General features: G+C 60.6%; 2 protein-coding genes across 13 annotated transcripts in view; both read right to left on the reverse strand.

The window, feature by feature from the left end:
• SREBF1 (sterol regulatory element binding transcription factor 1) overlaps positions 1-10,542 on the reverse strand; it is a 20,874-nt gene extending 10,332 nt beyond the window's left edge. For 3 of the 4 annotated variants that reach the window (XM_046676136.1, XM_046676132.1, XM_046676131.1), the window contains exon 1: positions 10,266-10,542. In XM_046676136.1, coding sequence (XP_046532092.1) covers positions 10,266-10,356 — 91 coding nt within the window. In that variant the 5' untranslated portion in view covers positions 10,357-10,542. Of the gene's footprint in view, positions 1-5,998; positions 6,176-10,265 lie in introns of those variants that run through there. The other variant, XM_046676135.1, reaches the window with a different exon arrangement.
• Positions 10,543-16,762: 6,220 nt separating this feature from the next.
• TOM1L2 (target of myb1 like 2 membrane trafficking protein) overlaps positions 16,763-21,252 on the reverse strand; it is a 113,599-nt gene continuing 109,109 nt past the window's right edge. For all 9 annotated transcript variants that reach the window (XM_046677309.1, XM_046677307.1, XM_046677304.1 and 6 more), the window contains one exon: positions 16,763-21,000. In XM_046677309.1, coding sequence (XP_046533265.1) covers positions 20,852-21,000 — 149 coding nt within the window. In that variant the 3' untranslated portion in view covers positions 16,763-20,851. The remainder of the gene's footprint in view (positions 21,001-21,252) is intronic.

The raw sequence follows: 21,252 nt of genomic DNA on the forward strand, positions 1-21,252 counted from the left end.
CCGGGCGTGGGGTGAGCGCGCGCGGCCAATCAGCGGCCGCGCCGCCCGAGGCTCGCGGCCCCGCCCGCCCGGTGGCGGCGCGGCTCGCCTTCTTCGCGCCGGACGGGCCCGGGTTACTCGCGGGCGCCGACCTCCGCCGGGATTACTGGCGGTCACAGGCGGCTCCCACCACCTCCGTCACCGCTCAGAGAAGTGCCGCGGAGGGGGCGCGGCCCGGGAAGACGCGGGCAGGGATGCCCCCCACCCCCGGAGCTCTGTGCTGGAAATCGTTGGCTCATTGAGCATCTGACCGCTGTGAGCCTCAGTTTACTCCTCTAGCAAATGGGACGATCACGCCTCCCAGGCATCGGATGGGAGGAGTAAAGAAGATAATGGGTGCGGCGCTCTGTACCAAGAGGCGTTTAATTAAGGCCAAGGGCTGCCTGGTGGTGGGTGCGGGGACCTCCCCATCCTGGGGCAGCCCTGGCATGAGGCCACCCCCACCCCAACCACGCGGACCCCTGATAACAGGTCACTGCCTGGAAACTGAGACCCAGAGTGAGGAAGGGAAACCCCTACCCCAAATTACACATCCAGGTAATCCTTGAACCCGAGTCTCCTGACTCCCAGCACAGATGTGCCTTTCCAGAGGGGCCTGGGTCAGAGATGGGGGCAGGAGATGGGTCGGTGAAGTCTGCCCTGCTCCCCAAACTATCACAGCCCCCCAGCAGTCACTAGATGAAGCACTGGAGGGTCCCGGAAGGCCAAGCTGCCACCCGATCCTTGGGACAGAGGTCAGGAAGGCAGGGGTGTCAGCCCTAGGGTGACAGGCTCTGAGGGTCTTTTGAGGGGGTACCTAGGCCTGTCTCCCTTCCTGTGTAAGATCAAAGCTCGACACACACACACATGAATAGAGCCTGGCCAGCAGCCCAGGTTGCCACCTCAGGCTTCTGTGGCTAAGCAGACGATCACCACGGCCGGGCCCAGCTCCCAGCTGTGGCATCAGCCCTTCCTCCCTCCTGCTCCCTGCCTCCTGCAGCCTTGCCCCCGAATCCTGCGAGGGCAGGCATAGCAACTAAGCAGCCGGTGTTGAGGAGCTGGAGGCCCTCCTGGCCCTGACTGCTCTCCCTCTCCAGGAGCCTAAACGAGGAGACTCGGCCTCGTCTCCCCTACTCACATCCAGTGCCCCTGTCACCAGGTCCTCCCGCGGCATTCCGCTCCTGCACCTCCACCTCCCTCTCTCCTTAGCCTGTGGGTGTTCACACTCTCCCTTACGGAAAAAAAACAAAACAAAGCATTGCTGTTGGAAGGGCCCTGACCTCACCCGAGTAACTTAAGACAGGGAACACTTTCAAAACAGACCCTCACAGCTCCATTCTTCCCTTACTGTGTTCCCCAGTTTTGAGCCCAGAATGTGGCAGGTCCGACAAGGGCCCGGGCCACCCACCCCTGCAGGTGTCGAGCCTGGGCCTCCCACTTCCTGCCCCATCCTTCTCTCCTTCACCGCATTTCCTTGCCTCTTTTTGTCTCCATTTCTCACATCTTTGTGGCTCTGCACCCATCCCATCCAGATTCAGGAGCAGGAGGGAGAGGACAGTCACTCACTGACCCCCTGACAGTAGCAGGAGTTAGGAAAGGCTTCGAGAGGAGGGCTGACCTTGGAGCGGAAGACAGGATCCAAGATGCAGCCTGAAAGAGGGCCTGCGAGCTGGCAGCACCTGGGGGCATGCAGCCGGCCGTCCCTCGAACTCAGGGTCTGCCCAGCCCCCCACCTCGCTCTCCTCTGGGGTGGGATCTGCTGCCGATTTCTGCAGAGGTTGGGAGCCAGGGCTAGGAGTGGGGGTGGAAATTCAGGAGCCCCGCCCGCAGCCACCCCACAGAGATACAGCCAAGGGGATGCGCCTTCCCTCTGCCCCTCACTTGGGTGTAGTCCTAAGCAGGTCACTCCCATCTCTGAGCCTCCGCCCCTGGTCTCCAGAGGGAGGCATTCTAGGAGAACAAGCCTATGAAGCACCCACCACTCAGCAAGGCCTCAGCAAAGGTTATTCCCTCTGCAGCTGCCGGAATGGTCTAGAATTGGATGTCAGGCAGCGACTTGCCCGATACTTGCAATGTTCAAGTTGGAGATCCATAACCATTTGACAGAGACTGTTTCTAGAGTTCACAGGGCAGGGACTAGGGTGAGGTAGGAGAGGCACCTGGGGTGCGCAGTTTAAAGCAGCCCCCTCCTGCCTCGCAGCAGGGCCCAGAGGCTGCCACAGCTCCCAGACCACGGGCCACTTTTAAGGGAGCTAAGCTGCTCCAACGACAGGAGGCCGCGCGTGTGGCCCTGTGTGGACTCTGCACACGGGGAAGACAACGCACAGGCTCAGCCTCAGGGCCATCTCCCAGCCCCCATCTTTCACCTTCCTCGCCCCACCCCGAGCCTGGATCCCTCCTTTTCCTCTCCTACCTGATTCTATCAGGACCCAACAGAAAATCTGAACCCCCCATCCCCTTCTCTGGCTCTACCTTCAAACCTCCCTCTGAAGGCAGATGTGGGGCAGCCTTTTATTCTCCGGCCTGCTTGTTCAGTGAGACCATGATGGAAACCCTGCGAGGGCCCCACACCACAAACTTGGAGGAGCCCAGCTCTGACCATCACAGGAGCCTGCAGCCCATCCGACCTGCATGAGGCCTTGGACTCCCAACAAATTCTGTCTGCATGCCTCCCAGGACAGGGAGCTCACCACCTGCCCCACATGGCCCGGTCTGTGAAGCCCAGATCTGTTTCTGACAACATCTAACTGCCATTTCCTAAGTGTCTGCAGTGTGTCAGGCTGGTGCCAGGCACAGAGGGTACAGGGACACAGCCCAAAGACCTTCCCTCGTGGAGCTTATGTTCCAGTGAGGGAGACAAATGGTTTGCAAATACGTGGAGGAACGTGGGTACAGTGGTGGTGAGCACCATGCAGAAACTGAGGCAGTGTAAGTGGAGATCAGGTGGTCAGGGCAGACCTCTCTGAGGAGATGACATGTGAGCAGAGGCCTGAATGAAATGAAGGAGTGGGCCGAGAGGGAGGAAGACTGTCCTGGGCAGAAGGAACAGCAAGTGCAAAGGACCTGAGGTGGGAGCAAACTTGGTGCAATGTCGACAAACTAGGCAGCCAGTGTGGCTGGAGCAGAGGGAGCAGAGTGGGGCTGGAGGTCAGGGAGGCAGCCAAGGAGCTGGGATTCCAACCCAGGTTTGTCTGCCACCTGAGCCAAGGACACTAATTCTCCAGGGAATGGGCAGCAAAGGGATCTGCAAACATTCTCACGCGGTGCAGACCACAAAGGCTGGCAACTGTGAGAAAGTGAGCGGCATGAAGCAGCACTGCCACCGGGAGGACACGGGGCACGCTGGTGGGACATGGGGGCACTCCGCCTGGCCTGCCTGGTGGAGGGTGCTCACTCAACACTCCGGGAGCCAGGCCTGCACCTGGGCCGCCCCCGTCCCTGCTGCCCCCACCTGCGCCTCCTGCCTCCTCCCCAGGGCTCCGGTTGGCAGGTTCCTGTGTCCTCAGCCGGTCGTGTATGCGACAGGGCACAGGCTGCCCTTGGTGCACTGGGGGCCGCCGAGGATGCCAGTGTGTGCTGGCTCTTCCCGGAACAGGATGGCCCGTGGCTGCAGCCCCAGGTGCACCTGGGCTTGGGCCCTCGAGACGATGAGGAAACTAAGGCTCAGAGGGGGGCCATGTGCCCAAGGCCCCACAGCTGCCAAGCGGCTAGTCTGGGGCTCCAAGCCAGGCCCGTGCGCCTCAGTGGCGGCCCCCCGGGAGTGAGCACGAAGCGAGAGCCGAGGAGGCCTCGAGCCCCAGGCCGCTCCCGCACTGCCTCCCTCCGAAGCCTCTTGCCACCAGAGGGCTGGGCCCGGCCTGGGCAGCTCTGTGACCGCAGCATCACTCAGCCCAGGGCTGGGCACAGACGGGCCGAGTCAGGGGTGCGTGGACTCCGGGCCTCTGGCCGTCTGAGTCCCACCACCCGAGCTCCCGCCATGCCGGAGGTCCCGTGGCTGCCTTCTGAACATGCCACATTCCTTAATGCTGCTATGCACTTGCCCAGGCTGTTCCCTCAGCCAGGAATGCCCTTCCCACTATCTTTGTCTACCTGCCAAACTCCTATTCCTCTTTCAAAACTTGCTCTGATGTCATCTTCTCAGATTCCTCCCTCAGCTGTGCTGCTCCACACACCAGCTTCCAATTACACGGGCCGAGTGATCCTGAACACAGCCTGTCCAATGGCCATTAAACAAGATGCCGGTCAGTGCCGACTCAGACACTGTGTCCTGGGTGTGAGCTCGGGACACAGGCTTACTGTTCTGACAGCTGAGGAACAACCCATGCGCCGGATGCAGTGGCGGTCTGGGGGTAGACCCCTGCTGCTGAGCAACTGTTCCCAGTCTAGATAGCAGTGCTGTGCATTTCTTTATCTAAATTGTATCTGTTTCCCGCTTTGGGTTGTATCCCTGCGGGCTGTTTTAAGCCTGAAGTAAGTGTGTTGGTTCAAAGGCAGTGTGCTGTTTTAGTGCTGCCAGGCTGCTCTCTGAAAAAGGTAAACCCCTTTACAACCTCTCCTGCCATTGTCCCATTTTCTTCTAGCATCACCAGCACTGGGTTTTATCGTTTTTGTTTACCTTTGGTTGCTTTGCTGAGTCCCAAGAGCTGTGTGACTGGAAGCTCGAAGATGCTTTAATTTGCATCCGCAAGGCTGCCTTAAGGCATTCTGTGCAGTGAACCATCAACTGTGGCCAGAGACTCCCCTGCCTGCGCTTCCGCCCGCCTTCACCCGGGAAGCAGTCCCTCCTGGGCGCTGCCCCTCGCTGCTCCTCACAGGTCTCCCGCCCCTCTGCCCTCCCCAGCAGCGCTGGGCCTGGGGCCAGGTGTCTTGAAGCCTCATTCCCTCATCTGTACACGGCGAGGAGGTGACAATGGCATTTCTAAGGTTCCTTCCAGCCCTGGTCTCTCTCTCTTTTTTTAAAAATATTTTATTTTTTCCTTTTTCTCCCCAAAGCCCCCCAGTACATAGCTGTATATTCTTCGTTGTGGGTCCTTCTAGTTGTGCCATGTGGGACGCTGCCTCAGCGTGGTTTGATGAGCAGTGCCATGTCCGCACCCAGGATTCGAACCAACGAAACACTGGGCCGCCTGCAGCGGAGCGCGCAAACTTAACCACTAGGCCACGGGGCCAGCCCCCAGCCCTGGTCTCTTTATCTTTAATGGTAGCTAAGGACAGGGTGCTTCCTCCCCAGGGGGGATGGGGGGGGAGGGCAAGGGGCTCCCCAATGGCCTTGCCCAGCCCCACCTTGTCTCCCATGCAAAGAACCAGAATCACCAGTGGTGGAGGCTGAGTTGGAACCATAGCCTAGAACCTCCTAGAAACTTCTAACACAGGCTCCTTTTATAATTGCTGCTAATATTTTTTAGGCTAAACATATTAGGTGCCAGGTCCTGGTTAAGTGCTCTAAATAATGATGATACTACTAACTGGCATTGGTTGAGGGCCTAGTGTGTGCCATGTACTCTTAAGCCCTTGACTTAGATGAGCTCATCTGATGCCCACAACTCGAAGAAGCTGGTTCTATTTCTGTTCCCAGTACACTAATGGGAACCTGAAGGTCAGGTTAATCAGCCACTTGTCCGCAGTCACACAATAAGGGCTGGATCTGAAGCACTCTGGGCTCCAGCCTTCCAGCTACAGGGAGAATGGACCCCTGGGAGCGCAGGCCCAGGGTGTGACTGGGAGGGACAGGCTCGCTGGAGATAGCTGGTGGGTCATCGGGGGCCCGGGGAGGGGGGGCTGGGGGTTGAGCAGGGTTCCAGGGCAGGGTGAGTCTCTCCAGGCCGCAAACTCTCCCAGGTAAGATGGACCCCCAACCCTGCCCCACCTTCACCAAGTCCCAAACGCAGCAGGGAAGCCGTGTACCTGGAGCCAGTCTCAAAGACCCCCTTCCTAGGATCCCCCAAGTCCATCTCTATGGCTCCCCACTCCACTGACTCACCCGCTTGTAGGGCCGCATGGATGTGGGTCTCACACGTGTACAGCCCCAATCAGGTCCCAGGGTCACAGGGCACATCCACAGGGCCCGTGGCTGGCAGGACACAAGGCCAGAGACACTTCCTCTGGCCAATGCACCATTCCCACCAGGGCTGCACCTGTCAGTGGGGCAAAGTCTAGATCCCAGGCCTCTGTCTGGCAGTGACCCCTGCTGGGGCTGACCTGGTCACTTGGGATGTTTGTGTCCAGTGAGGTGACCATCGGGCAGCAGGTAACTCCCAGCCGCCTGCCTCGCTGCCTCCCTGGAGCCACTCCCATCGCTTCTCTCCGTCCCCCGAACCTTGTCCCCTCAGAGACGTTAGGGCTGGAACCCATGGTGCTCAGGAGCAGCAAATCTCACAGCCTCCATCTCCTGCTTTCCAGGGGAGGCCCCTGAGGTTCAGAGAGGGCAAGGTACCTTCCCCAGGAAAAACAGCAATTCATGGCCACACTGGGAGGACACCACTTTCTGCTGCCCTAGACTGGACACGCTGGCTACCAAGAGGCAGAAAAAGGGATGGGAAGGGGGACATGTTCTGACAGCAGAGGCTCTCTGAGGCTCCACCCCCGAGGGGCTCTGGACGTGGGAGTGAGAGGAGGGGCACCCTCCCAGGGCAGAGTGTGTCTGGGGCCTGCGGGTACCTGAGGCCTGAGCGCCTGACCGCCATGGGCCTAACACCCGTCCCAAGCTGCACTCAGGATTGCGCTCGCAGCCCCTCGGCCCACAGCTGCAAGGGGCCCAGAGCACAGAACGAGACAGGGAGGCCTGGGGGGAGACAGAGCCCACCAGAGGTCATGGTACACGGGAGCCAGGGTAAGCCTTCACCCACAGAACCAAGGACTCGTGGTGGCAGCCCCACCCCAAAGCTCGTTCACATGACACAGGGTTTGGCTGAGGCGGGTGGCAGGGCCAGGTGGGGCTCAAGGCCCTTGGCTGGCTCCCTGGTGCCAGTCCTCAGTCTCATGACTCAAAGGGAGGGGGAGGCAGCCACATGGCCTCTGACCCTTCTATGACCCACTCCCAGACCCCCAGCACAGCCCCACAGGGAGCAGCCCCCTGGGTTCCCTTACGCCTTGGCCCCTCACCCCACCCCAACTCTTAGGAGCCCAGCAATTAAGAGCATGGGCTCTGGAGCCCGCAGCCAGGGTTTGAATCCTGGCTCGGCCCTGTTCTGCCTGTGTGACCTTGGGCAAGTCACTTAACCTCTCTGTGCCTCATCTGTAAGACGACAATCATAAGTCTCCCTGCTTGGGGTTGCTGGGAGGACTCAATGGTCAGCACAATGCCTGGCATACCGTAAGTGCTCAATTAGTGTTCCCTATTCTCGCTGTAACCCTCCAGCATGGCTGTCAGCGGGAACTCCTGACACACAACCCCAGCATGACACAGCCGTGCTCTGACCCCTCAGACTTCCCACGGCCCCCGGGACCCAATCCAGCTCCCCATCCTGGCACTCAAGGCCCGCCTGGCCCACCTCTCAACCCTCAGTCCTTTCAGGGGCCCTGCCCTTCCCACCCCCCCATCACCTGTCTCTAGACCTTCTGGAACCTGCCCAGCTCCACAGGCAGGGTAAAAGCCTCGAGAGCAGGCCTGGCCTCTGAGCAGCAGTTCCCATCCCAGAGCCTCGGTCCATGGAACGAAGCGAGGATCCGTCCAGGTAAGACTGGCCTCGGGGTGTCCACTCAGCGCAGACCATGAGCACAAAACAAGCCAGATGCCCATCAATGGGGGCCGAGCGGGTAACCAAGGACCCTGACTGTTGTCTGGCTGCTGACATGGGACAAAGCAGGCTGCAACCTACTGTGCGCCAGTGGGCCTGCTCGAGCTCATCAAAGCCTGGAGAAGCGGCGGCCTGGGGCTGGGCTGGCCGGGGAGTGGCTGTAAAGTGGCACGAGGGGTCTCACTGGGGATGTAAATCTTCTACAACTAACTGGTGACCGTCATGCGACTTGGTAAATTTCCTAAAACTCACTGAATTGTACACTTAAAATGGGTAAATCTTACAGTAGATAAATTAAACCTCAACGACGATTTTTTTAAAAAATAGATCAGGAGTGTGCAGCCATTCCAAAAAACTACATACATCTGCGCACACAGGAAATAATCCCCCACATAATTAACAGAGCTGATCTGTGGGCGGGGGGTTTAGGAAAGATTTTATTTTCTCCTTTTTCCTCACCTGCACTTTCTAATTTTTCTACAGTACAAAGAGATTAGCTGTATAATTGGGGAAAAGAACAGAAAGTGTGGATAAAGACCAAGGAGTCCTCTGCTGCAGTGGACAAAGTTCACGTCCCCCCCCAGCGAGAGTCCCCTGTTGTCCCCTTTCTCTCACAGAGCAGAGCTGGGGCAGGTCTGATCTCCAATGGCCCCCTGCCCCCACAGCTGCCCGAGCCTGGCCTTTGCAGCTGAGGAGATAATGTTTCTATAAGTCAGTCAATGAAGAAAGGGCTGTGCCAGACCTGTGGCCCAGATACACCTGCTCTGATTCGACCGTCCCAACTCCCCTGGGAAGGGAGGCATCTGCATGAGGGGGAAGCAGGCTCGGAGGGTGACAGGGCTGGGGCTCGAGGGCAGAGTGAGTGAGCAGTGTCCAGATTCGAGCCCTGACTGCAATCGCAGGCTCTCACTGCCTGGTCCTGGTGTCTCATCAGCCACACCCACTGGGCCCAGCGCTCGGGGAACTGTTAGTTGACTCAGGCTCAGGTCTCCCCAGTGTCTGGGGTTTTGTGGGTCATCACTCCGGAGTGCAGCGATGGGGGAGGCTGCTTTGGAAAAGTCCCATAATCAGGGTCTCTCTTCTCCGGCCCTCCCCTGGCCTGGCCCCAGGGGAAGGCGAGCAGATGAGGCCCTGGCTGGCAGCAGGAAGGCAGGAGGTGGTGGCTTAGCTGTGTCTGTTTTGCCAACTCCAGGGTGGCCACGGGCTCCATGGACATGTCCATTCAGGTTGTGGGAAGTTTGAGTTCTGTGCTCTTGGCCTCAGTTTCCCCATCAACCAAGTGCAACTTAGCGGGCGTTGCTGAAACTGCAGGGCGATTTGCTGGGGCTTCAGTCTGCCCTGTCTGCAAAGTGGGGCAACAGCCTCCTAGCTGGCACCTGTTGCACCACCGGCCGCAACGCCCTTCTCTGGAGAACAGCCAGAGCGACGCATCCAGTCCTTTCCCGGGCCAACGCGGGGCCCTCCTTTTGCCTACCTTCCCAGCCTCACCTCCTGTGCATTCCTCTGACCCCTCCGACTCAGGGCCTTTGCCCTTGCCGTGCCCACGGCCTGGAAAAGTATCCTTCCCGGGCGGTCGGGGCTAACTCTCGGGTCTCAGCCCAAACGTCTGCGCAGAGAGGTCTCGCCCCACCACTCTACCCAAAGTAGCCCCACCCCTGCTCCACCCCAAGGTGCAACGAAATATCCGTTTGCGGGTTTCCTGGGGGATTTTTGTGCTCCCGAGAAAAGAGAGCCTGGGTCTGTGAGCCCCCAGTGCCTAGGACGAGGCCTGGTATTCAGTAGATGCTCAATAAATGTGCGCCCGAAGCGATCGATGCTCTTCTCTGGCTGGCAGAACCGGACCCCCGAGGGCAGGAGCGGGAAGGCGCGTCGCGCGCATGCGCAAAAGCTCCTGCGTCGGGTTGAACTCTCAGGCAGGAGGGAACGACCGCGAGTAACCCTGCGCTGACATCATGGCTGGGGCAGGGGCGGGGCCTCGGCGACGCCCCGGTCCCCAGCTCCCGCCGTTGCAGCCTCGGCTGAGGACGCGCTGGCTGCGCGGCGCGGAGCCCGGGGCGCCCGGAGGGGCACGTGCCCCAGCCCCGAGCCTCCAAGGGCCCCGGCACGTCCCCGAGGCCCGGGCAGCCCCGCAGGGCGCCCGGTGCACAGGACACAGGACATAGGGCCCAGGACACAGGGCACGGCGCACAGAGCCCAGGATACAGGGCCCAGGGCCCAGGGCACAGGACCACAAGGCACGGCGCACAGGGCCCAGGATACAGGGCATAGGGCACGGCGCACAGGGCACAGGACCACAGGGAACGGCGCACAGGGCACAGGGCCCAGGGCACAGGGCCCAGGGCACAGGACCAGAGGGCACAGGGCACAGGGCCCAGGACCACAGAGCACGGCGCATAGGGCAGAGGGCACGGGGCAGAGGGCACAGGGCACGGCGCAGAGGGCCCGCCCAGAGACGCGGGCCGGGCGCCGCCTGCGCTCCCCACTGGCGCGGAGCCCAGCAGCCTGACGCACCTTCGATGTCGGTCAGCAGCGCCGCGTCCAGCTCGCACGGCTCGGCCAGCGCCTGCTCCAAGGCCACCTCGCTGAAGGGCGGCTCGTCCATGGCGCAGTCGCCTCCTCCGGGCGGCCCGCCTGGCCCGCCGCTGCGCACAGACTTTCGCAGGGAGCGCCGCGTCCGTCGGCCCGGCCGGCCCGCTGCCGCCGCCGTTGCGCGCGCTCGCGGTCCGCCCTGGCCTCCCTGGTGGCCCGGCGCCCGCGAAAAGTTGCTCGCAAACTGGCTCCCGGGCGGCCGCACCGCGGGGCGGGCGGGGCGGGGCGGGCACTGCGCGGGAGGCCCCGCCCCGGGCAGGCGGCCCCGCCCACCTGGGGCGAGCCGGAACCGGCTCCGGGTCTGCACTGCGAACCTGCCCCGCCTACCCCCCCCACCCCCCCGCTCCCCGTCAGAGGGCCCTCCGGTCATTCATTTCCCCCAGCCGCATGCTGGGCAGCCTCTGGCCGACTGCTGCGGGAGCTCGGGCAGGCCGGGCCCCTCCTTGGGCCTCAGTTTCTCCAGCACCAAGCAAGGGGGCTCAGTGGAAGCCCCAGGACTGGGCCCTTCCCAGAGGTCTCTGGACTTGGGGTGGAGGGTGGCCCGACAAACCTCATCCTAGATTTGGCTGTTCAGAACAAGACAGACCCGTCCAGGGTATAGCTGTAAGACCTGCTGTGTGGCCTTGGGCCAATTACACCGCCACTCTGTGCATCAGTTTCCTCTCTGTAACTGGGACTTGAGGATACCTCTCCATAGGCTGGCTAGGACCTTAGTGAAGACATGGAGGGAGGCTGGGCTGTGACATCAGCCTGCCCCTTCTCAGTCTCTCAGATCAGATTGGCCTCCTGAGGAGGAGGTGGCCCAAGGAGAACCTGGCAGAGGCTGGAATTTCCCATCCTACTTGATCTGGTTTCCTCCCAGATCCAGCTGTGGGGACAGCAGAAGGGCATGGGGGCCGGTGGGCCAGTCCAGCCCCTGAAGTTAGGCTGGCCTCAGTACCCAGGAGGGCAGGAAGACCCAGAGAGTTTTAAGGAACCCACCTGCCCAGGCTCACACAGCTACTCAGGGACAGCCACCCGGGGCGGGGGGGGGGGGGGGGCCCAGAGCTCTCTGACTCCAAGCTTGGTGCTTGTCCCTGGAGCAGTGGGAGGGGGGCAGGAGGCAGAGGCGGGCTGCGATTTAGACCTGAGCCAAGTTGTCCTGGATCGTGACAGGTGGGGCTGGGTCAGAGGACGCAGCTTGGCTGGCGAGAGGGCTGGAGACTGAACCCTGGGCCCTGTGGATTGGGGACTGAGCTAGGTGGCAGGGGAGGGGACCCAATGAGGTTGATTGAGATAAACCAGAATTAACATTCAGGTATCTGAAAGTGGGAAGGCAGTGAGCTCCCTGTCCCTGGAAGTATGCAAGCAGAGAAAGGCACCCTTGGTGGAGCGCAGCCAAGGAGACGTATCACAGGTCAGGACCCCCAGGCCCTCCTACTCTCAGTGAGTCTTGCCATCCAGAATGCTGCCTTGCTTAGACTCCAGATATGGCCTGTCTGGCTATGCCCTCTGAGGGAGTAAAATTAGTGGCGTGCTTTAGAAGAGGGGTGCCCAGGCCAAGAGAGGCCTTGGAGGCACAAGTCCCTGGGGCTCAGCCTGGACATGCACGCAGCTCTTTTTTTTCCCCTCCTGGAAGTGGCTGCTGTGGAAAATTACCCAGAACAGGGTGGCCAGGGGCTGTGGGGCTCTCCAAACCACATCTGCCCCTGAAGTGGCCTTGCTAAGGGATCCACCCAGGGTCTGGCCCCTCCAGATGAGCTTCTGCTGGGGATCACAGAGGGATCCGGCTTCTCCTCAGCTCCCCTCCATCCTGCACCCCCTCCCCAGACCCCACCACCCGGAGCAGAAGCCATGCACTCCGGAGGCCTTGGGAATCTGGGGACTTCCTGGAAAATTCTAACAGCCCTTCCCAGGGAGAGGAGTGAAGAGAGGAGGGATGCTGAGTGAAGCCTAAACTCCGCTCTCTGCAAAGTCAGGAAGCTGGTCTGGTTTTCCACCTGCTGGCTCTGTGACCTAGAACCACTTAACTTCGCCTTTCTGAGTCTCAGCTATTGGATCTGCTAAATGAGAAAACCCTTCCTGCAGTCACTCTGCAGAGGCAGGTAAGGTGTATTGGGGTCATTGTCGCAACAGATCTGTCTCAGTGTTCTTTAAATGATTTACCTCATATGTAAAGAGCATGGTTCAATAAATATGCACTCCATAAGTGCAGGAGTTAGGGGAAAGAGGGTTTGGTAAGGTCAGCCAGAGACCTGCAGCCCAAACTAGAAAGCCAGTTGAAACTTGAGCCTGAAAGAAGGCCCCCATGGGGCACAGTTGGGGCGTGAGCTTTAAACCTGCTCCGGAGTCGGAGCTTACCAGGGCGATCCTCAAGGCAAGACTGGGGAAAGCCAGGCTGGGGGCTGCGGTTCTTCAGGGAAACCTGTTTCTCTTGGTTCCTCCCTCTCAAAGATCCCGAGACCCCCAAACAAGCGCCTCATGCCCGCCTTGGCCGGGGAGATGTGAGCTCGTGCGGGGACCCTCTGTCCTGCTGTGCCTGGGAGGGGCGGTGCTGGCTGCCCGCTCTGCAATGGCTACAATCACAGCGCTCGCCCCTGTTAACCCGTTGACCCCTCCCAGGAGCCCTAGGAGGACTACGCTGCTATCACTCCCATTTCACAGATGGGGAGACCGAGGCACGGGCAGGTGACGCGCCTCGCCCAGGACCCCGGCGCGCTGTCGCCCTGGTCTGGCCAGCGTCGCGCAGCCTGCGGAGCGGCGCCGGCTCCTCGCCGGCCGGCAGGGCAGCGGCCGGAGGCCGGGGGAGTTGGGGCGCCGCGCCAGCCGAGCCCCGCCCCCGCGGGCGCCGCGCAGCCAATGGGCGCCCGACCCGGGGTGGGGTGACGCGGCGTCAGCGCCAGGCTCCCGCGAGCCAGGCCCTGGGTCCCAGGCGCCGCGCCCGTCCGACCCGGAGGTGAGGAGGGGCCGCGCTGCGGGCTGGCAGGGCCCGGGCCCCTGGGGCCAGTTGGGCCTGCTCTCTCCGCCGCCTCCGGGCACACACCTGGCTGGGCCTGCCGCCAGGTGTGCGTCCCGGACCCATGGGCGGGCTGAGCGGGGACGGCCCCGCCCCCGCCCGCGGCCCCGCCCCGGCTGTCGGGACTGTGCCATGCGCCCGGAGCCCGGAGCCCGGAGCCCAGAGCCGGCGCTCGGCCCGGGCCACCCAGCCCCGCCCCTGCCCGACCTCGGTTTTGCCAGCTGTGAGACAGGGCTTTGCATCTCCCCCCTTCCTTCCCTGGGCGTCTTAGTGACCGAAAGGGATCTTCTGTGGGGTCAGAGCCATTTTGGGCAGGTGTCCAGCGCGGGCAGGGCCTCTGCCAAGGCAGCTCGTCGTGCCAGCCATGTCCTCTGTGCCCGAGCTCAGGGGTGAGTGGAGGGGCGGGCAGGAAGTTGCCAGGGCCGCTGGCACTGGGCAAGAAGGCTGAGCTTGACAGCCCTGGGCGTTGCCTAGGAGGATACTGAGACCCCTCATGACTCCTGGAGCCCCCCGGCTCACTTGCCTGCCTCTGTTTATCTAAGGTGGGACCTGCCCAGGTTATGGCTGAGGGGCGCAGGCAGCACAGAGCCAGCCAGGAGCCTTGGGCTCCCCTCCCTGCCATTTCTCCATCTGGACATAGGGGAACCAGAGAGCCATTGACAGGGATGAGTCCAGCCTTAGATGACCCTGTATTCTCACGCCAGGTTGGCCTCTGCTGTGTGCTGGCCAAGTTATTTCTAGCCCTCTCTGAGCCTCTCTGGGTCAGCTTTGCCCGGGGAGGCTCACTCATGGTGGTCACCTCCAGGGTCATTCATGAGTCACTCAGTAGATCGCCACAAAAAAGCTGGTTGGCCCCCAAGTCTGTTGCACAGTGATGATGAGGCTCATAGAGCTGAAGAGCGCACAGGAACATCTGTCCCCTGGGGGCTGACCGGCTGCTGGGGAGAGGCCAGGTGTAGACTGAAGGGGAATCACAGAAGAGGTGGTTTGAACTGGTGGCAGGAGAGTGAATGGGGACCCCAGGCGTCATCTGACCCCCACAGGCCAAATCCAACTATACGTGGGTTCTGATTTTGAATTAATTGTCAAATGTAGAAGATGTCCTCCGAAGGCTGGATTTCCGGCTTTCCTTGAAAAATGGGGCTGTCGAGCGACACTGGGCTCGACAACTGAGTGCCCCTTTAGCCGGGGCTGTGAGCTCCCCCACAGTCTCCATCAGCCTCCGGGTGTCACGCCTAGACCACTTCGCTCATAAATGGGGATAATAACAAGGCCCCTGCAGGTGCTGGGTTTACCACTCATGATCCTATTTTACAGATCAGGAGAGTAAAGACCAAAGACAGGCAGTGATTGCTCAGGGACCTGCAGTGAAGCCTGCCCCTCGGGTAGGGTAGGGCCCTCTTAGAGCAGGCATGGGGTGGGGAGGAGACAGCACCAGATGGAGGAGCCCACTCAGTTTCTGGAAACATCTTGCCAGCTCCCCAGTGCTGAGAGATACTTCCTGAGATGCTGAGGGCCACCCAGCAAGAACTGGCAGGGGCTTCTCGGAATTTCTGGGTGACTCATGCTTATTTAAGGCCTCTGGTTTTGCCCGCCCTCAGAACTGGGGGACCCAAAAGAGACCCTTTTCTTGGAAATGAGGTGGGTTAGAGAAAGACTATTGCCTCCTTAGGTGCTTCAGTGGGGGCTGGCGGGCAGGGGACCCCGAGCCATGGCAGGACCCACAGTGTGCCCACACTGCCCCCCAGATCTCTGGGCAGGGAGACTACAGCAGGAGAGCAGCTCCTCTCAGAGCTCCAAAGAAGGAGCAGCCTCTGTCTCACTCAAACTGGCCGGAAACAGGGCCTGTGTGGAGATCCCTAGATTCCGGGGGGCAACGGGCCAAAGGGAGCTGGGCACTGCCACTCCCGGCCTGGGCTGGTGGTCCCACCTGCCTCCCATCAGCAAGTATGGCTGCCCCCTCCTGAGCTACCCTCCCAAAGGGCTGGTGTTCAGAGAGAGGGGTGGGCTCGCCTGCTGGCCACGAAGACAGTGTCCTCGTCGCCCCTCCCCCATGGCTCTGGGAGGCCAGGGGTCTGAGTTTGAGTGCTGGCTCTGCTGCTGATCCCTGGGCAACTCTAGGCAAGCATATGGCTTTTTCCAGCCTTGTCTCTTCACCTACACATGGCAGGGTGGGCAGATGTCCCTGCACTTACTCCAGTTTCATCTGGGGGCTTGACGAGTCCACCTCACTTGAGGTCCATCCTCAAACCTTGGGAGGTCAAGATATTAAAGGGCTCCTAGCCTCCCTGAGCCACTCAGAAGGCGCAGGTCCCACGCAGCTCCCACACTCGCCCCTCAAGGTCCCCCCTGTGTATTGGAGGCCCGCCGCCGCCCGGCAGCATGGCCCAGGGTGCCCAGCTCCCAGGACAGGAGGAGAGAAGGAAAGAAGCCTTTTTAAAAGGGTGAGAAGGGGGCCAGCCAGTGGCACAGCGGTTAAGAGTGCACGTTCCGTTTTGGCGGCCCAGGGTTGGCCAGCTCAGATCCCGGGTGTGGACATGGCACCGCTTGGCAAGCCATGCTATGGCAGGCATTCCACATATAAAGTAGAGGAAGATGGGCACGGATGTGAGCTCAGGGCCAGTCTTCCTCAGCAAAAAGAGGAGGATTGGCAGCAGATGTTAGCTCAGGGCTAATCTTCCTCAAAAAAATAAATAAATAAAAGGGAGCGAGGGCTGGGGGTGTGGAGGGAGGTGGGGAGTGACTGCTAAAGAGCAGGGATTTCTTTTTGGGGGTGATGAAAATGCTCTTGAGATTCGTTGTGGTGACAGTAGCAAAACTCTGTGAATACAGTAAAAACCACCTCACTGTACACTGTAAAAGGGTGAACTGCGTGCTGTGTGAGCTGTATCTCAGGAAAGCTGTGACTCAGAGGGAGGGAGACTTGGCGCAGCAGCCTCAAGCCCAGCACCTAGCACAAGCTCTATGGAAGATCCAGACGCCCGGCCAAGTTTGGGAGTCCAGCTGAGCTGGGGCTGAGGAGGTGACTCAGGCCCCCCTGCTCAAGGTCTTGGATGATCCGAATTGGGTGAGTGCCTCCCCCGGCGTGTCTGGGACCAGGGATGAGACACAGAGAGAACCACAGCCCCTGGTCCTACAGCACTCAGGCAGGCCATGGCAGGTGTACAGCTGCCGCCACCAACACCCCAAACCAGGAGGGCCAACCAGAGACAGGTGAGGGGATCCTCCTCCAGCTCAGACTCCTCTGGCCAGCCAAGGGGCTGCTCCAGCAGCCTGGCCACAGGGGGAGCGGGGGCGCGGGCTTCCCAGGCTTCAGCCTCCAGCAGGGCCCCGCAGCAGCCCCTGCTTAGAGAAAGCAGGCGGTCAGATCGGGCAGGCCCTTCAGACAGTCACAGCCCACTCAACAGAGATCACACGGCAACGGTTTGCTTGTTTGTTGTTTATTGTGGAGTATTTTACATGCAAGAACCCAAACTAGAGAGACAATATCTGGAAGGAGAGCCAGTAGGTGAATGGAGGCTTTGGTGTTGCTGAGCCTCGCGTGCACTGACCCACCCTCCAGAACCGGCTCTGCCGGCAGAAACACATGACAGTGACAGCACACCAGACTTCTGGGACGACTGGACAACAAACTGAATACATTCCTTTTCTCAATAGCCCCCAACAATCCTGAGACCCCTCACAAAGTAAGTGCAAACTTTTGGAAATAAATATCCACCCCCCCCTTCTCCAGGAGAGCCTGGAGGTTTTATACACAAGAAAAGCAGAGTGACTCTGGGGTTGACAGCTGTTCCTGGAGACTGGTGGCTGCAGGGGAAGCCCAGCTTGGACCCCATGGACAGGAAGGGCTGGAGATGGGCACTGGAAGAGGCAGATACCACAAGGGCGTCCTGTGGGTGCACACACACTTAGCCATGGGTTCCCCATGTGGGTGGACAGGGGAGAGGAGCCCAGAGTCTTAACAGCAGACGATAGAGAGGCTCATGGTGGGCCGGCTGAGGCCAGGCTGATGGCACGGCATCCCTCTATGGTGCTCTTCCCTCGCTGGCCCGCAGCCCCCCTCAAACTATCCAGAAAGCTGGGGTGTGCCGGCAGGTGGGAAGAAAGGAGCCGAAGTGGTGGCCCAGCTGTCTATCCTGTGACACAGGAAGAGGTTGGGTGGCTGCTGTCGCAGGCTGCCATGACCCTTGACACCACTCTCCCAGTTGGGGGCCTTGAGTGACAGTGCTGGCCCCACGCCTCCCCAGGCCCCCTTGCTCTGGACCCCTCATGCAAAGGGGAAGGGCAGGCAGACAGTCACTCATACTGAGGGGGCTGACAGACAGACAAGAGGACAGACAACAGACAAACAGTCACCTTTCCCTCTGGCCCAGCCAGCAACAAGCCCTTTGGGCTCTGAAACCCCTTGTGCCATGCACGTGATAAGCGAGTCAGTCCTCTCTCAGCCTGGCCCCAGGGGTCTGCTCCATGCCTGGGGGGTCCGGGTCAGGCTGACCAAAGGCCCACTAGTGCCATGGGTCAAACTGCACATAGTGCCATTCACTGCTGCCCACTGGCTAAAAAGGTAGGCAGGAGGAAATGGTTAGTTTTCACGTCTCAGCACACAATGAACACAGAAAAGGTTAAACACATCCCCAAGAAAATATTTTGACAAAATAAATATTTTAACCTATAATCAGGTATAATTAGTGCTTATACAGAATCTCAGCAATAATTTAGTGTAATTAAGTACATACTGTATCTGTGACTTCTAACACTGTGGAGAGGCTGGTGGCTGGTGAGGGTCTCACTCTCCTTGGGGGTCAGCTCTGGCCACTTCCTGCCAGGGCTGTGCTCCCTTTCCCAAGCAGGGGGCCTGAGGGCTGAGCTCCCCAGATGGAAGGGAGCAAGCAGTGCAGCCGAGTGGCCCAGGGTGCCCATAGCCTCAGGACTGGCTGGGCAGAACCCCCTCAAGGGCCTGCACTGGCTTCCTGTGCAGGCCTCAAGCATGCGTCACCTCAGCCTCCAGGGAGGGGCAGCTGCCTCTGGACACGATGTGCGAGAAGGAGGGGCAGCTCCAGGCTGGGAAGGCAGGTGACACTTCTCTGCATGGGCCAGTGCCTTCCTGCCAGCCCACAGGAGTCCACCACCACCTGCTGCCCAGGGTGGCCAGGCCTCTCCAAGCCGTGCCTGGCTGACTGGCTGGAGTTGGGGAGCAGCCTTGTTGGGGTCTCCCCAGACAGGCATATGGCTCAGCTTCACTCATCGCCAGGAGCCTGCTCTCCCCCTCAGACTCCTGGTCTTGTGGGGACCTCCCCTTCTGCAAGGCAGGGAGGCTGGCTCTTCCCTCAGAGGACACTGGGCCCAGCTGTTGTGGTGCTGGGGCTCCTGCAGGACTGACCACCTGAGGCCCAGCTGCTCACCAGCACAGGCCCGGCTCTGGCAGGCTGGCAAAAATGGGCCCCTGGCCCTCACGGAGATAATCCTTCCAGTCTGCACCAAAGGGCTGGGGATACTAGCTAGGGTTGCTGGCTACAACTGTGCCATCCCAGTCACCTTCTCTGCAGCTTGTGTCAAGCCAGCTGACGTCAGATGTCTTAATATCCAAGCTGGCTTTCAGGGCTCTGCCCTTGGGAAGAGTTGAGGAGAGAGATGAGGGCTGACCGAGGGGCAGGCGGGGGAGAGTGGAGGTGTGGTGCATGCTGCCAGAGGGGCAGGGCTGAGGTCAGGCTGTGGAGGAGGAGCATCCTGGGTGTCCTCTGAGGAACTGGAGTGTGACGTCCCCAGCTGGTCCTGCCAGACCAGCCCCCAGCCAGACCTCAGGCCTCCTCTCTGGAGGGAGCTACAGTGGTGCTAGACAGGGCACGGGGTTCCAGGGTGGGCAGTGCCTTGCTCTCCACCAGAACTGTTCCTGTTGGTGCTCAGCACGGCCCTCGGCTCCAGTCCCAGTCCTAAATGCTTGTCCAAGAGCCCATGGCACTGGTCTCAGCCTGCGTCAGGCCCAGCCTCTTCTCCCTGCTCCAGCTGCCAGGTGGGAAGGGCTAACCACACCATGGGTCAGGAACACGTGGTGGCCTAGCCAAGTTTTGCCCCTGGCACCTGGGCAGCACATGCTGGAACACTGACCCGAGCCTCGCAGACCCCGGGGCTGGTGTGAAGCAGCTGTAGCAGCATGTTCGTTCTTCTGGGCGACAGCAACACAGGGCTGGGTCAGGCTGGACCCGGGCCTGAGCCGAGCCATGAGCACCTTGCCCATGGCCAGGAGACACACCAGCAAGGCCCAGGATGGGAGGAGGTGTCACAAGCCCCTAGCTTCTCTGCCCCAGGCTCTGTTAGCCTTCCTGGTTCGCTTGCAGAGAGGGTACAAGTCAGTGGCCTGGGGGATCTGGGGTGGGAGGTCAGGCTGTCAGGACTGTCTGTGGAGGAGGCTGAGGCGCACGCCAGGGAGCAGTGGAGGGGTCTTAGTGTCACTCTGACCCCTCCGTCATTTGGATCTCTGAGCGTGGTGCAAAGCCATCTGCTGCTGGGCCCTGGAGGCAGAGGCACAGAGGCTGCCACAGGCCAGGCCAAAGCCCCGGGTGTAGCATGCTCACAAACCCACAGTTTTCCCAAGCAAGCCAGAGGAATTCCTCCCCATGCGGGTCCCTCCACAGATGGGGCCAACCACGTGGGGGAGCATGCAGTGTGCTGGGGGCAGTTTGGTTTATGGCGGTGTTATCTCTGCAGGAGCTAACCAGCACCACGCGGCCACTATCCGTGGGTTGCATGCTGCCCTCCCAGCAGCCCTTGGCTCTGTCGCCCTTCACCAGGAGCTTGTGGGTCCATCGGGGGCTCCTTGGTCCCAGGCTTGGCTGCTGAGCCAGCTTGGTCATGGGCCTGGGCTAGCAGCTGAGTGATAGAGAGAGGGTCAAGAAGATGAGAGACCCCACAAATAGGTACTCCACAGAGCCTTCTAAAGTGCTGAGCATGCCAACTGTCACAAGGTGACACGTGTCAGGGAGCAGCAGTCCAAGGAGGGAGACTAAGCCCACAGGTGCAAACAAGCCCTTTCCGGAACAGAGGGGCACAGGAGGGCAGGCTGGCCTGAGACCTGAGGAACCAGGCAGGGGAAAGGGCACATGGGGAAGGGTCCAGGGTCTGACTCTCTTCTCTGTGGGCAGGTGACCAGAGGAAAGACGGTCCAGGTGGCTGCCCAGGAAACAGTCCCAAGGGCAGGGCATGGCCTGGCCTGGGGTTGGGCCTTGCTGCCCACTCTTTCTGGGAGGAAACATGGGCAGAAAGAGCCTGTGGGCGGGACAGACGGGGAGGTGAGGGGCTTCTGGCTGCAGCGACGCTGTCCCACCATCCAGAGAGAAGATAGCTAAAGCTGGTCCAGACTAGTGAGAGGCCTGGGAGCAAACACAGTGGCATTTCCATGGAGATACAGCAGCGCAGGACCGACTGGGGCTGGAGATGGGAGGAGTGGCCAGTGCCTGGTGTGGACCATGGGGACGAGAGGTGACCTGCCATCTGGGGAGCCAAATCACAGAACAGCTCACAGAGCAAAGAGGGCATCCTCTGACCGCTCTGGCTTCTTCCTGCCGGAGGGGTTTGAAGCCGGGGCTGGGGCCTCCACTGGGGGTGAGGGGAGGTTGGGAACCATTTCAGCAGCTTTGGCTCTTTCTTCAAGGAATTTATCGAACTCTGCAATACAAAACCAAGGCAAGCGCCAGGATTGGTGGGGGGCTAGCCCACATTGAGGCTCAAACAACTACGTCCCACCTGCTCCCCACTGATCCCCATTCACTTGTGCCCCCAGGGGTCACCCCAGCATGAGTCCCCACGCTTGCCACACTGGCCTGGGCCACCTGCCAAGGAGGGAAACATGGAGTGGCAGAGGAGCAGCCAGCCAGAGCCAGGGGTGCTTCTGGGCACTCTGCTGCCTGGAAGCCTAGC

This window comes from Equus quagga, chromosome 11 (genome assembly GCF_021613505.1).
Source record: "Equus quagga isolate Etosha38 chromosome 11, UCLA_HA_Equagga_1.0, whole genome shotgun sequence".
NCBI classification, from domain to species: domain Eukaryota; kingdom Metazoa; phylum Chordata; class Mammalia; order Perissodactyla; family Equidae; genus Equus; species Equus quagga.